At 44.3% G+C, this 16,120-nt stretch overlaps 1 protein-coding gene across 1 annotated transcript in view; it reads right to left on the bottom strand.

Moving 5' to 3' along the window:
- The window catches only part of astn1 (astrotactin 1), a gene marked incomplete at both ends in the record, with an annotated part of 556,709 nt that overhangs the window by 390,521 nt on the left and 150,068 nt on the right, over window positions 1-16,120 (bottom strand). The window contains 2 exons of the mRNA XM_083991516.1: window positions 2,849-3,001; window positions 4,770-4,919. Coding sequence (XP_083847642.1) covers window positions 2,849-3,001; window positions 4,770-4,919 — 303 coding nt within the window. The remainder of the gene's footprint in view (window positions 1-2,848; window positions 3,002-4,769; window positions 4,920-16,120) is intronic.

The raw sequence follows: 16,120 nt of genomic DNA, 5'->3' as shown, positions 1-16,120 counted from the left end.
CTGTCGCATCATAGCAGCCTCCCACTGCCGACCCAAAAGCACCACGGAGTTTTACCCACCTCTTCACTGTATTTCCTCACTGTGAAAGTTCTTCATCCAGCTGTGGAGCTATGCGGCTAGTCCTGCCTTGCATGGCTAAGACAGCACTGTTTTTAATCCGTTCAGATAAATAGGTCTCTAACTCCAGTTACAGTCCGTGGTATCTGTCCTCTATGTTTTAACAAGTACATTACACTGAATCGTAATTTGAAACTGATGAAAACTCCATAGCCATCCTACTACCGAGTGTAACAGAATTATTGTTAGGAACCTTTGTCTAGTTCAGTGTGACACACGGACATGTTTTGAAGTGACACCACCTGACCGGACCGAGCTGAATGTAACCGGGCGTTACGTTAAAGTTTGTAACCCAGCAGGGTTAAACAGTAAGAATAGTGTAGGCCTACGTTTCTTGTGATGAAGTAACAGACTTTAACACCGAGGACAGCTGTGCTCCGTGACTTATCTCATAATTATGACTTAGCTATCTCATAATTTCGACATAGCTATCTCATAATTTCGACATAGTATCTCATAATTATGACTTAGCTATCTCATAATTATGACTTAGTATCTCATAATTATGACTTAGCTATCTCATAATTATGACTTAGTATCTCATAATTATGACTTAGCTATCTCATAATTTTGACTTAGTATCTCATAATTATGACTTAGCTATCTCATAATTTTGACTTAGTATCTCATAATTATGACTTAGCTATCTCATAATTTTGACTTAGTATCTCATAATTTCGACTTAGTATCTCATAATTATGACTTAGCTATCTCATAATTTTGACTTAGTATCTCATTATTTCGACTTAGTATCTCATAATTATGACTTAGTATCTCATAATTATGACTTAGCTATCTCATAATTTCGACTTAGTATCTCATAATTATGACTTAGCTATCTCATAATTTTGACTTAGTATCTCATAATTTTGACTTAGTATCTCATAATTATGACTTAGTATCTCATAATTTCGACTTAGTATCTCATAATTATGACTTAGTATCTCATAATTTCGACTTAGCTATCTCATAATTTCGACTTAGTATCTCATAATTATGACTTAGTAGCTCATAATTTTTTTTCTCATGTGGCGGAAATGGGCTTCCATAGAAAAGCATGTAATAGCAGTATTGTAAATGAAAAGAGGCAAATTTCGGAAATTTCTGCAAAACTACACCAATTCCTCCTGTTTCCATGTTTCACTCAGCTGTATGTTTGGTTCGATAAATCCTTAGGCCATGTTTGGACTCATTAGTTTCCAGACCAGATGCCAGAAGCAACCCTTGGTCACTGCAACTCCTGTTTTTTTTTCTATTCTAAGGACAGAGTCAGTCGGTCAAAATATTCTCCTCAACTGCCGGATAGACTGACATTTGTACAGACGTTCATGGTTCCCAGAGGATGACTCCTAATGACTTTGGAGATCCACCCCTGACTTTTCCTCTAATGTCACCATGAGGTTGACATTTGTGGATTTAAGTTACTGTCCCAGCAGTGTCACACAGAAGATTTGCCTACCGTCCACAGAATTTGTATTTTTTCCAAAGTTCTCCAAATTTCACATGCAGCCGAGCGACTCGGTCGTCTAAGTTCCCCGTAACAAAGGTTCCCAGCTGTTATTAGTGCAAGCACATTGTGTGCTGTAGGCCACTCAGTCCAAAGAGATAGTTTTGTAACTTGGATACGCCTCAGACAAGACACATGATAATAGAAAACCTATTCCAACAGAATGCAATCTGAGATAATCACCCTCGACCACATTTCTACTTCACACTATCCCCAAGTTTGTCTTTTGTCATGTATCTGGATATTGTTATCCTGCGTTAGTAGACAAACATCTCCAGATGATTACTTTCCTTGATGTGAAAGGCAGGGAGAAAAGGTGTGACTCTCCATTTCTGTGCTCTTTTTTTTTTTCTCTTCACAGCATTTTGAAGGCAGACACATGCGCAGCTGTTGGCATTAATAGCTTCTTTCCCCTGTGGTAGAATCCAGATTTTCATCTGATTCACCGTGACATCAAATCAAGTCTGATGAGATTGTGGAGACATTTATGGAAACATTCTAAATCGATCTCGGTTTTGTAATTCAACAGGCGAATTCGCCATCTTTCATCTCTCCTTTCAAAGTTCCCACCCTGGACGCCTCCCTGGAATTTTAATATCTCCCTGGCAGACCCGGTGTATACCACCAGAAAGCAGCGACGCTCCGGATCAAATCAGACCTCCAGATGATAGATGAGTGGGCCTAGTCACAGTCTATAATATATCTGGACTGCCAGCTCACTCCTGTGACAGCTGAAAAATGCCAATGAACCAGCGGGAGCCAGCGCCTGGCCCCCGCGGTGCTTTTTTTCTTTCCTGCAGGTGCTACATTGAAATTCATTAGCGAGGTGGTTCAACGTATCAGAAAGTACAAGGGGAAGAGTGATGGAGGGCTTTCTGCAGGTGGTCACTGTGACCTGGCCTCAATGTGCTATGATGCTTTGAGGGCACATCTGTCGTGTGGTCTCACATGGGAGACCTGGGGAGGGGCGAGTGGGGAGGAGGAGGGAGGGGGTGGTCGCCCTGACATTTACCTTTGTCTTGCAGAGAGCAAAGCAAATCAGCAGCTCGACCGCAAAAGGCACAGCGCGCCGCTCGGGTTTGGGAGGAGGGGATGTAGCGGACCCCACCCCCCTGGGAAAACAGCAGAAAAAAATGCCAGCTCAGCCCCACTGGGCTCTGAGCGCCCACAGAGGTTTGTGTGTGAGTGTTTTGAGGCAGGGAGGAGGGCGGTGTAAAGTCTTACCGTCAGCGATGAGGTGCTCCGGCACATGTAGGATTACCCGCACGGAGAGACTGCAGGAGAGGTGAGAGGAGTAAACCAGGCCGATCACACAGCTGATGACACTGATCAGAGTCAGGGTGGTCTTATTGATGGGGCTCCGTGGGGAACCTGCTACTGGGAGAGAAAAACAAAAAAAACAAAAAAACACAGGGAAGGGGGGAAAGGTGGACAAAAATGGTGGAGATATATGAAGCGCTTTATTTTCCATAACACATCCATGCATGCACACAGCCACACAAAAAACATGTATACATCCACAGCCTACGCAGGGAGTCATTTTACAAACAGGCCAAAAAATGGGCTTAGCATTATTCATGAAAAAGGACCTTTGGATCAAACCCCCCCCCCCCCCTCCTCCAAGCCTTTGGGAGGTTTAGACTAGGCATGGCTCAGTGGCACAGAAATAAGGTTTACTTTTGAAGGGTATTAACATCCATGCTGGTATGTGTTGGGGGGAGAAAAAAAAAGAAAGAGAATGTGACATGGACCTATAGAAAAAACAGTTCAGAGGTGGTTTTGCAGTCTTCCTCCCTGCTACATCAAGAGCGCTTCTCTTATCACTTCCACTGCACAGTGCAAAACAGAGTGTTATACGTGACCTCATACCCACAGGGGCATGCATACATACATGCACACGCGCACACGTACACTTACAAAACTCACAGTGACCTTGGATATAGGCATTCACACTTTGTTTAAAGAGGTTATTTTTTTCCCCTCACTAACACAATAACTGCAGATTACATTGACACGTTTTAAATGACTCTGGCAGAACTTTCTCATTTAAAAAGTTGCCTAAGGCGAGCCTTTAAACAAAAGCCAAAGTGGAAATCTGACCAATCGAATTATGTATAAGGTTTGTTTATTTAACCAAGTCATTTATCTCCTTTCTGACTCACATTTCCAAAGTTTAAAAAAAAAAAAAAGTCTGTGTGGAAATTTGCCAATTATATTCAGATTTTTATTATCTTTATCTTTATCTCCTCCTCTCATGTGTCATCGCTTCTCTTGACTTGAAGAAATACTTTTGTCATCTCTCGTGAATCATCCTTTTTTTTTTCTAAACATCATAGTTAGGGCAGTGTTGCAGCCACTTTATTCTATTCTTAAACCTCTAATTAAAGGTGTTGGCTGCACTTCTGGAGGCTTCGCTGTGTTTGTGACACCTGTGCACATGACGGGGGAATAATTGGCTTGGAGGCATTGTAAAGGCTTGTAACACCTTCTGACAGCAGCTATTATTTTGAGGGAATTGTCTCTACTTCTCTCTCTCTCTCTCTCTCTCTCTCTCTCTCTCTCTCTCTCTCTCTCTCTCTCTCTCTCTCTCTCTCTCTCTCTCTCTCTCTCTCTCTCTCTCTCTCTCTCTCTCTCTCTCTCTCTCTCTCTCTCTCTCTCCCTCTCTCTCCCACACCCTATTAATGTACATCAAAGCTGCAAGGACATGGCATGCTGACAGATAAAACGTGCTGCACCACTTCACTTTGGCAGCATTTGCAGAGGACCCCCCCCCCAGAAATAATATTTGTGTATAATATTATTTCAATAATACGGTGATCTTCACGTCAATATCAAAACATTCCCCCCCGAGAACCTCTGATCCCGTCATCTTGTTTGATTCCAGTCAACAAGATTGTATGCAGATGCGTCGAAGATCAGCTTCACATGCTCACAAACCACTCTACACACTACGCCTAATACACACAGCATGTACACACAGAGTCCATGTGTTTCCGTCAGAGCATACACACGCACAAACACAACACCGAGGATCCCCATCTGCTTTATGCACTGCCAAAAGGTTACTTGTCATGCGTCGTGGCGATGGTTACTACCATCAGACGGCGGGGGTTTAACGGTCTGTAGGTGTGTGAGTCCTCCTTACCCCCAGAGCCCCACGCGCTGTTGGCGTTACCATTTCTCATACCTCGACTCCGGCGCCGGCTGCGGTTTGGGTCGGTGTAAAAGGCCAGCTGAGGCTCGCTGTCTGCCTCCGTCCCAGAGTCCCCGTCTGGGTTCAAGAAAGTTGAACCCGCTGTTGGATTCACACACACACACACACACAAAAAAAAAACACACACCTCCAATGAAAAAAAAAAAGAAGCTCTAGAGCAGTTGTGGGGAATCAGACCAGGAGTCGGCCTGCGGGCTAAACGGAGATGGAAGCCAAGCCGGACAGGAAACAAATGGGACTTTCTTCTTAGTATGCTGCTTCATTGACAACTTTTAAGCCAGAATATTATTACTGGATGGTTCTTTGTTCAGACCAAAAGAAGGAGACCTGCCACGACTTTCTCCGCAGAAATGAAAGAAATACAATATGAAGCCCGGGTGCAGAGCAGCACATAATGCCGCTTCTTCAGTTTGATGGGATGAGTTTTTAACTGAATGGCTTTTCTGTGAGAAGTCCTTGGGGAATGTTATATGAGCGAATTGCACCTCGCCTTGAGCTATTCATTAAAACCCTGCAGGTTTGCCTTGTTGAGTAAACCTTTCACAGTGGACGCTCCGTGTATCAACAATGGATGCAATAGAATCGTTAAAACCAAGTTGAATGTGCAAGTGTGAGTTGATTTGAACAACCGCTGCGTATTTAAAAAGAAACACACACACATAGAATAAGGGTGTATTCACACCTGTTTAGTGCGCACCCTGGTGCGCACCAAATGTTAAAGCAGAAGTGAGTGATTCGGTCGTTTTCGCTAATGCTGCGTTCCAGGCAGGCTTTTGAAATCATAAATTACAGCTTCAAGTCACAACTTACGACTTTGTAGCGTTCCACGTAACCCACTCGTGTTTTTCCGACCTGTTTTACCGGTGAAAGTCACTATAACGGCCACTCGTAACTTCCGACCCGTGAAATCGTACCAGTACGTCTTTTTGTACAGTCTATGTACCAGATCGAACTGGTACGACTTCACAGGTCGGAAAAAAACGAGTTTCCTTGAACGCACCATAACAGTCCTCGTCCCTACGTCACCACATTCACGGCGTCCCTTGGCTGCACACACAGCCCTGCATGCCGTTCTCTCTCCTCATTGGATAAAAACTGTAGGATACGATAAATGTTTTCTCCTCGACTCAGAGCAGAGCAGAGTGACTGACAGACCCGTGATTCAGACCAAACACTCTATGTAAGTGATTGCTGTCGGAAGATATAACTATTTAAGACTTATATTAACACAAATATATCACTTACTTCTGCTTTAAAATGATACATTGTTTCATTTTTCAGTTAGTGCGGTTGCGTTCACACCAGCTTTTTGTCACTCGGGACCAAACTTGGAGAGCGTCATGTCTCCATGACTACCGGTTGGAATCTGGAAGCGCTGATTGATAAAATTTTCATGATGGAGACTCAAGAGCCGGTTGTTAGTAGCTCTGGTCATTTATTTTCTATTTGTTTGCATGTATAACTCTGTTTGGTACTTCCGGCTGGTTTCCGGTTGCGTTCACCCAGCTCAGGCCCGGTAGTTCCCGGTTAAACTTTAAACACGGGCGGACCTCCGCTGCTCGGTAACCAGCTGCTCCGCGGACACAAGGGACGGACCCGCCGACCTGTCCGGTGTCTGAGTGGACTCAGCGGACACACACCGACCGGCTGCCCCGCTGCTGCTGCTTCGTTTGTGGGGACAGAGCTCCGCAGCACCGGGCGGTCTCCCCGCTGCGTTAACCCGTTGTCAGCGACTACGGGAGCCCTTTTAGCTCAAACTTGTTGAGTTCGCTTGGCAGTTGGGTCGCACCAGAGTGCGGTTGCTTTCACACATCAACTAGTGCGCACCAGAGTTCGGCTGGAGCCGAACCGAGACCACCTCCTCAGGCCGCACTAGTTTTGGTGCATTAGAGTGCGATGTGCTTTCACACTGACCCAAACTGGACCAAATTTAGTGCGCACTAACACTGCAGGTGTGAATACACCCTAATATTGTACCATAAAGCACTAATGAAAGTGCTTCAATGCTTTGTTTGAGATTATACGTAGAACAACTGATGGATGAAGGAATGGTTTGAGTTCTCATGGCCGAAATGTCAGCAGTTGTCTCACTGACTGTCTTTACACTACATAGTTCAAGTGACCCAATTCAGATTTTTTTCCTCTAAAGTGGCACATATTGGCTCTGAAACATGAATGTGTAAATGGGCAAGGCAAGGCCATTTTATTTGTATAGCCCATTTTTACAAACAGTTTGTATCGACCCTCACATCGAGTGAGGAAAAAGAGGGAAGATTTTGGAGAAACCTCAGTGAGAGCAACATGAGGGAACCCTCACCCTGGAAAAATGGAGAAAAACACATGGAATTGGATATTGTCAGACCAGATTCAGGCCTCCTATATACTGTATATTTGGATATGAATCGGATATCTGCCATGTGTCATCAATAATAATAAAAAGTCCTGTGCCCAAAAATACTTGTAAATAAAATAAATAAACAAAATAGTGGTGCTTCTTCCTTCTCCTCCGCCTCTTAAAGGAGACATATTCTGCCCCCTTTCCATAAATTAAAATAGTTCCCAGGTGTCTTAAAGACATGTCTGTGACATGCTTTGGTCAAAATCCCCCAAGGATCAAACATCACAGCTCTTTTCATCCTCTCAAAACAGCTCTGTTCAGAACGGCTGGTTTCAGTGCCTGTCCCTTTAAATACAAATGAACCACTGCTTGCCCCGCCCCATCCCTTCTACCGGTCCCAGGTAGGGGTGGTATTATGCACATTTGAAACCTAGTTACATCACTGGAAGACAACTGAGGGAACAGCTTGTAAAACCACGTGGATTTCAACCTAGGGAGCCTGAACATTACAGATTATTTTGTCAATTCTCACATTTTGGGGTGGGAAGGCAAGACAAACACGCAAATATATGTTAAAGAGCCTTCATAAAGTGATATTTCCATAATATCTCCCCTTTAAATGTGAGCACTATTCCGTACACCTCGAAAAATGCCTAAAATTGCTTGACATATTATGTCCATTTTTATCAGCACCCATGCTATTTACATGCATAATTCACTGGCTTATTCCCTTTTTCGTGTTGGTAGCCAAACTTATCTGCACACATACAAGCAAAGCAGATGTGGGTCACTTTTAATAGAACATGTAAACAGAATCAAGAAAAATCGGATGCAGGCAACAAATCGGAATTGGGCATCAAGACCTGTAGTGTAAAGACAGTGACAGGTGCATCTTTTGGGCGTAACATGCAATGAACCAGTCAACCTCAGGATGCTAACAACACAGTTAACCTCAGATTAAGACCAACATGACTCTGGCTGCTCACATGGGAGCTTGTGTATTACCTATTTAAATCTTAATGAGGACGGTGGATGGAAGCAACATGTGTCTGGTATTAGTTCTTCAGTTCATGGTGTGATATTGTTTTATCTTTTCATAAAATTGAGATTTAATGTGCTGCTCTCAATTTCATGATCTTTCTGTGTTTCTAGTTTAACATTTCAGACACAGAGTGAGACAGGAACCGTTGAATCGGCCCCCTGTTTCATAACGACTTCCCCCTCAATTATGGAGGAGCACTGACATCAGAGTTAAACAATCACATCCTTGTCTTGACGGACTATAAAACCATCATTTTGTGTTGAAGATGCAGTTAAATTGAACATTTAGGAGTAATAGACCCTACGACTAACTCATGGATTGACCACCAACTACAGCCCCTGAGTGGATTAGAATAACACACTCACTTTAGATTGCAGTGAAATGTTATTGTCGCGGATCAATAATGACGCTCAGTGAATTAGTAACGGTGTCCCATGGTGCTGATGGTACTTGTCCCTGGAGTTTCCATGGAAACACAGGTCCTTCATCTCCTTATAGCTATAGAAATATCTATGCAGTTATGAGCTAATTAAATATTCCATATTTAAAATGGTAATGAGTGCTATTGCACAGCTCTTGCTAAGAATGAATTACTTCCACAAATATATAAGCATTTCTGAAACAAGTTCATAGTTTAGAAAGTTTGATACATGAAGTACAGTACTTTCTAATTAAGAAGAAGCTGGCTGGTGTATTTTGTGCATCTCATGATGTTTCTGGGCATCTGTCACTGAACGTGCTCCCACATCAATAATGTGAAGCAAGATTTTGAAGCAAGATGGCGGCTGGTCGGCTGCGGCTGGCGGCTGGTCGGGTTGGTGTGACGGGAGCTCTCCTTGCAGTGCTGGCGTTTGGCTTTCTCTCGGACTTTCTGGGTCCGGGTCCCTCCCTGAAGCTAGACGGGACGTTGTGCAACAACAACACAGCACCCTACGCCTCCCTGGAGCCTTCTGGGCACGAGAAACACGCGCTGATAAAAGCGTTTGTTTGCTCGGCCAGCAGAAATCTTCAGCGAGGCAGTGGAACCCGAGGTAAACATCAAAGACACAACTTCCTCATCGTCGCACTTTGCCTGTTACTGTCTGGAGACGTGCACCAGTGCCCGGGCCCAAGCACGGGGATTGTGCAAAGGGAGGTGGAGACGAGCAGAAGGGCTGCGTCGGTGACGAGCCTGTTAGCTGAGAGGAGGCTACACCCACCCCAAACGACCACCAGCGGTGCCGCGGTAGCGGTCACCACCAGCCAAGCAGCCGGGAAAACTCCCCCACTACCCACGACCAACAGTGGACAGAGGGCGGCGGCCGACGTTAGCCTCGCAGACGCCGGACTATCCCGGACACCAGCGGCCTACAGCGGGGTCGCGCCGACGGCTAGCGCTAGCCTAGCAGCTGTGAGGCCGCCTTCACCATCGGCGGCTATCACCGGGACCAGACCATCGGCTAAGGCTAGCCCAGCTGAACCGAGGCTACCTCCACCACCAGCGGCCTACAGCGGGGTCGCGCCGACGGCTAGCGCTAGCCTAGCAGCTGTGAGGCCGCCTTCACCATCGGCGGCTATCACCGGGACCAGACCATCGGCTAAGGCTAGCCCAGCTGAACCGAGGCTACCTCCACCACCAGCGGCCTACAGCGGGGTCGCGCCGAGGGCTAGCGCTAGCCTAGCAGCTGTGAGGCCGCCTTCACCATCGGCGGCTATCACCGGGACCAGACCATCGGCCAAGGCTAGCCCAGCTGAACCGAGGCTACCTCCACCACCAGCGGCCTACAGCGGGGTCGCGCCGACGGCTAGCGCTAGCCTAGCAGCTGTGAGGCCGCCTTCACCATCGGCGGCTATCACCGGGACCAGACCATCGGCTAAGGCTAGCCCAGCTGAACCGAGGCTACCTCCACCACCAGCGGCCTACAGCGGGGTCGCGCCGACGGCTAGCGCTAGCCTAGCAGCTGTGAGGCCGCCTTCACCATCGGCGGCTATCACCGGGACCAGACCATCGGCTAAGGCTAGCCCAGCTGAACCGAGGCTACCTCCACCACCAGCGGCCTACAGCGGGGTCGCGCCGAGGGCTAGCGCTAGCCTAGCAGCTGTGAGGCCGCCTTCACCATCGGCGGCTATCACCGGGACCAGACCATCGGCCAAGGCTAGCCCAGCTGAACCGAGGCTACCTCCACCACCAGCGGCCTACAGCGGGGTCGCGCCGACGGCTAGCGCTAGCCTAGCAGCTGTGAGGCCGCCTTCACCATCGGCGGCTATCACCGGGACCAGACCATCGGCTAAGGCTAGCCCAGCTGAACCGAGGCTACCTCCACCACCAGCGGCCTACAGCGGGGTCGCGCCGACGGCTAGCGCTAGCCTAGCAGCTGTGAGGCCGCCTTCACCATCGGCGGCTATCACCGGGACCAGACCATCGGCCAAGGCTAGCCCAGCTGAACCGAGGCTACCTCCACCACCAGTGGCCACCGCTAACCCAGCTGCAAAGAGGACCAGGAACCCCATCCTCAAGAAGCACCGGTCCATCAAAATCTTCAGGACACTCAATCATGCCAGGTTAGTCTGGGACCACCATCTCAAACCCAAAGGGCTACTCTGTGGTCACATAAACATCAGGAGCCTAACTCCCAAACGAGAACAAATCGAACATTTACTGTGTGACTCAAACATTGACATATTAGGCATGTCTGAAACATGGCTCTCCAGTTCCTCGCCAGAAGCTGCTGTATTTCAGCCAGGTTATTCAGTATTTAGGCAAGACAGAAATGGCAGAGGCGGAGGGGTCCTATTATACATTAAAAACTCACTTAAGTGCATTCGGCTAACTGCACCCAGTGAGATGAAAATTGAATATGTCAGTGTTAAAGTATCACTATCTCCTGAAATGTCCTTTGTAATGATATGTGTGTACCGACCACCATCTGCCAAGACAGATTTCTACGACCAGCTCAAACTTTTATTAGACCATTTCAGTTCAAATAATGAAGTTATCCTGGTAGGGGACCTGAACATCAACTGGGATGTAAAACATGAAAGAAAGACTCTGAAACACATTATGGATCACCATAATTTCTCCCAGTTGATTGAACAGCCCACCAGACTAACACAGCACTCCAGAACAAGAATTGACTTGCTATTTACTACATGCCCTGACAGAGTTGTAAAAACCTACAACCTCCTTACCGGGCTCTCTGACCATAATGCCATCCTCTTTACCAGAAAACTCACAAAGAAACGGCACCGTTTCCATGTTAAACCTGTAAACTCCACCTCCCTCTATGACTTTATACCCAGGAGTCAACAGCAAAATTTAACTGTAGCCCTCCACAACAACAACTGGTCTGATGTTATATCCTGTGAAGATGTCACTCATGCATGTGATCTCTTTAACAGGTCAGTCAAGGAGGTCACGGGCCTTTTCACCTCTAGAGGGAGGGGCAAGAAAAAAAGAAAGCACTTTTTACCATGGTTAAACGAGGACTGCAGAAGACTGATGTGCACGAGGGATGAACTGTGGAAGCAATCATTAAAAACTGGTCTAGCTACGGACCGCCTGAGATTTACCTCCATGCGAAACAAGGTAACCCAAACCCTGAGGAAGTTAAAAGCAGATTGCTTCATGAAAATTATTGCAAATGCACATGGCAATGGTAAACTAATCTGGCAAAGTATTAACAAATTGACAGGCCAACATTACAAGCCAGAAAACAATAACAATAACTTAGAACTTATTATAAATAACAACCTAGTCATAGAACCTATCAACCTAGCAAATTGTTTTAACAACTTTTTCTCAGAGTCTGTAGCTCAGATTGCCAAACTATTCCCCTCTCCCAAATGCACAGCCAGCCCTCTGGACAATAACAAACCCATCTTCTCAATCATTGAGATAACTGACTATGATGTAGCCAGCCTAATCACGGGTCTTAAAAGCAGCAGTGCAAAGGACGCTTTTGGCCTCAGCAGCACCTTTCTGAAACAACAGAAAGATGCTCTGGTTCGCCCTATCACCCATCTTATTAACCTTTCTATTAAACACGCACATGTACCATTAGTCTGGAAAGTGGCAGCTATAACACCCATCTTCAAATCTGGTAAAAAGACTGAACCATCCAACTACCGACCAATAAGTATTTTACCAGTAATATCAAAAATAGCTGAGAAATGGATCAACAGACAATTAATGGAGCACCTTAACCTTGGTCACACGCCACTACACCCCATGCAATTTGGCTTTCGCACCCACCATTCCACTGAGACTGCCATGTGTGTGTTTTTAGAAAAGGTCAAAGGTCTGCTGGACAGAAATGCAATTGTGGGGGCCACCTTCCTTGACTTAAAAAAAGCCTTCGACTCTGTGAACCATCATGTACTGCTGTCCAGACTGACCCATTTTAACCTCTCAGAACAGTCCTTAAAATGGTTTGCCTCCTACCTCTCGGGGAGAAAACAACATGTGGTGGTAAATGGGGTTAACTCAGCCAGTCTCGAGTGCAGTATCGGGGTCCCTCAGGGATCGGTCCTTGGACCAATTTTGTTCTCACTATTTATTAACAACCTGCCTAGCCTTGATCAGAATGTCCACACTTTAATGTATGCAGACGATGTAGTGATCCTCAAGGAAGCAAAATCCATCACAGAGGCCTCATCCTCTCTCACATCAGCTTTATCATGTATTGAGAAATGGCTTACTGCATCTTGTCTCTTGCTTAACACCAAGAAATCTGCTTGTATGATGTTCAGCAAACGACAAACGAAAATAACCAACTCTAACGTGTTTGTAAATGGTGTGGAACTTGACATGGTCGAGCATTTTAAATACCTGGGTGTTACCCTAGATTCGACCCTAACATTCAAAAAACATGTCAGTATACTATCTAAAACCACCAAATTTCACCTGCAGAACTTCAAGCAGATCAGACACAACCTGACGGATACAGCAGCCCGAATGTTTTTATTTTCTGTAATCCTTTCCCGTATCGAATACTGTCTTACAAGCTGGTCCCTTACAGGTGTAACCACCCTCAAGTCAGCTGAGTCTCTTTACAACAAAGCTCTAAAGGTATTCGATAAAAAACAAACAAGACACCACATTTGCAACGTCCTTAACAGACACGAATTACTGAGTTTCAACAACCTAGTTGATTTTAAACGAGCCTGCCTGGTACACAAAACCCTGCACAACCTGGCCCCCCCACCCTTGAAAGATTTTATAAAACGGACTGATAGCCAACCAACTACAAAGGTCACAAGATCAGTAGCTAGAGGGGACTGTGCTATCCCCTACAGACGGACCACCTTCGGTCAGGCTGCTCTGTCCGTCATGGGTTGCAGGATATGGAATAGCCTGCCGCTCACAGTCAGAGAATGCACCACACATATTACTTTCAAAAAACATCTAAAAAACTGGTTGCTATCAACCCAGACCTGCACCCACTATTAGAAGTGTATACCTATTTCTGACTGTTGTATTACTGTTATGACTGTGTTGATGTTGCCATTACTGTAATTTTGCTGTGTTGCTACCATTACTACTACTACCAGTACTATTATTATTATTATTATTATTACTATTATTATAATAACTAACATAGACAAAATAGCAATATGAATAATGCCAGCACTAGTTATAGGTCGATATGTATATGTGTGTATGGATGTATATGTATATGTATATATATATGTATGTATATATGTACGTATGTATACATATATATATATATATATATGCGTGTGTGTGTGTGTATATATGTGAATGTGTATGCACATATATTTAAATAGTATTATTACTTACATTATTATTACATAACCTTTAGTTATTCATAGCAGTGAAAGTGATTAAATTATACCCTTAGACCTATCATTGTAACACAGCTCAACTAGATATTACCCCCAGGACCTTCTACGCACTTTGATGATTATAAGCACTTTATCATGACACGGTTGCACTTTTGTACTATCTGAATCTGTATTATTTATCTTTTGTACTGTAAACTGACTGCTGCTATTTAATAACATGCTTTTGTTTTTATTTATTGTAATTTCTCTTGTACCAGGGAACATCTATGTATGGGACAGCGGATGTAAATTAGCCTGTGGCTACAATCCAGCGTGTTTACGATTGTTTTCGTCCATGAACTCGCATTGTCCCATTTTAAAAATAAATTGAATTGAATTGAATTGAATGAATGTTCTATTGTTTAAAATGTGGCATTGCACTGTTTTTTGTAGCAGCAGCGTAGTGCACTGCCCATCCAAAAATTGGATTCAACGAATCTAATAGGTCAGAGCCTCCCATTGGATAATTACTGCATGGATGATTATGTTTCAACTGGCAAAAATTTAATTAACCCTAACTGATGTAGTCTCATTTCTTAAACAACCATGTCAGGAGACACATCCTGTGGTCGTGGAGAAGATGTTAATCTGTTTCAGAAGGAAACAATTATTGGCATCAAGCAAATAAAACATCTAAGGAGATTACTGAATTACTAAAATTGGGTTAAGAACTGTCCAACACATTATTAAAAACTGGAAGGAGAGTGAGGAACCATCATCTTCAAGGAGGAAATGCGGTCCAATGTGACCACAGAGTCCAGACCTGAACCCCACTGAGAATCTTTGAAAAATGAATGCAACTCTAGACGGAAATAAATGTTGTGACATTGCAGAAGCTTATTGAAACGATGCCACAGCGAATGTGTACCATAAGCAAAGCTAAAGGTGGTTCAACAAAAAAAAATTAGTGTGCGTGACTTTTTTTTTTGGACGAGCAGTGTATATGACTCATAAGCAAATGTACTCTATCAATATGCCTTTATGTTGTGTTGGATTCATTATACAGTAGATTCATCTGTTAATTATTTGTCTTTTCATTAAAATGTATTCCATGAAATGTCAAAGAATAGGAGAAACAGCCCAAGGTGGTCATTTATTCATTATTTATGATTCTTTAAAAAGCATTTTTGTATCTGTTCAAATACTAAAACTCAATAATATCACTTGTATAATGACGTCTTTTGAAAAGCCTGAACCACCTATTATTTGGTTCTTTTGATTGATAAAGGACAAAACATCTCAGTATGAAGCAATACTGACAACATTTATCTTTTGTGACAGAGTTTCTATAGGAAACGTGGGCAGTAACCTATGCTACATGTGTCTGCTTGGTAACTGTAGAGGTACAATTGGATGAATGACATTGAATTGGTCCATTTGGAAATGACAGATGGAGAACAATGGACGAGAAACACGCCGTGCATGGGATGAATGATGACACAGAGGCTAAATAAACAGCTAAACACACACGGTCATTTGTGAGACACCAACATGACTCTTGTTTTTTTTGATAGTGTGTGTTTTATTTATTTGGCGATTCATGAAAAATGTTATTCCACGGGCAGGAATGAGAGCAGGATAAATGTTTAAAAAAATAAAAATAAAATAAAATAAAAGCACAAATCCACGGCTTTCTGTGGGGAAATAATCCCAAGCCCTTCAATGATTTTCCATTTTCCATTCCTGTGAGACAGTAAACGTCGCTCTCTGCAGCGGAGCCTCACTGATCTGTCGTTTAGAGCCACATTATGATCTTAAGGAGGAGGATTGATATATAGTGGGCGCAAAAACAATTGAATAAACAAACTGCTCTTACAGTACAATACGTCCGTAGTACATTTCAGATGAGAGTGTTTTAGCGGAGGCTTTAGCTATATTTAGAGGGCATGTATTGAGGCTTGTCTGACAAGTGTTAGCGGAATCCGAATCACAAAGTGAGGGGGAAAATCCATCAAAGCTGCAAAGATTTGCCGCCTCAGCGGGACGTATGTGAATCGAAATAAAATTCATGCTAACATTGCTCAGTGACAAGAGCTTTAAAAATCCCCAACCAAGACAAAGCATTTGATTAAACTGGAG

Source organism: Trachurus trachurus (genome assembly GCF_905171665.1).
Source record: "Trachurus trachurus genome assembly, chromosome: 17".
NCBI lineage: Eukaryota > Metazoa > Chordata > Actinopteri > Carangiformes > Carangidae > Trachurus > Trachurus trachurus.
This window is presented reverse-complemented; position numbering and strand designations above follow the sequence as displayed.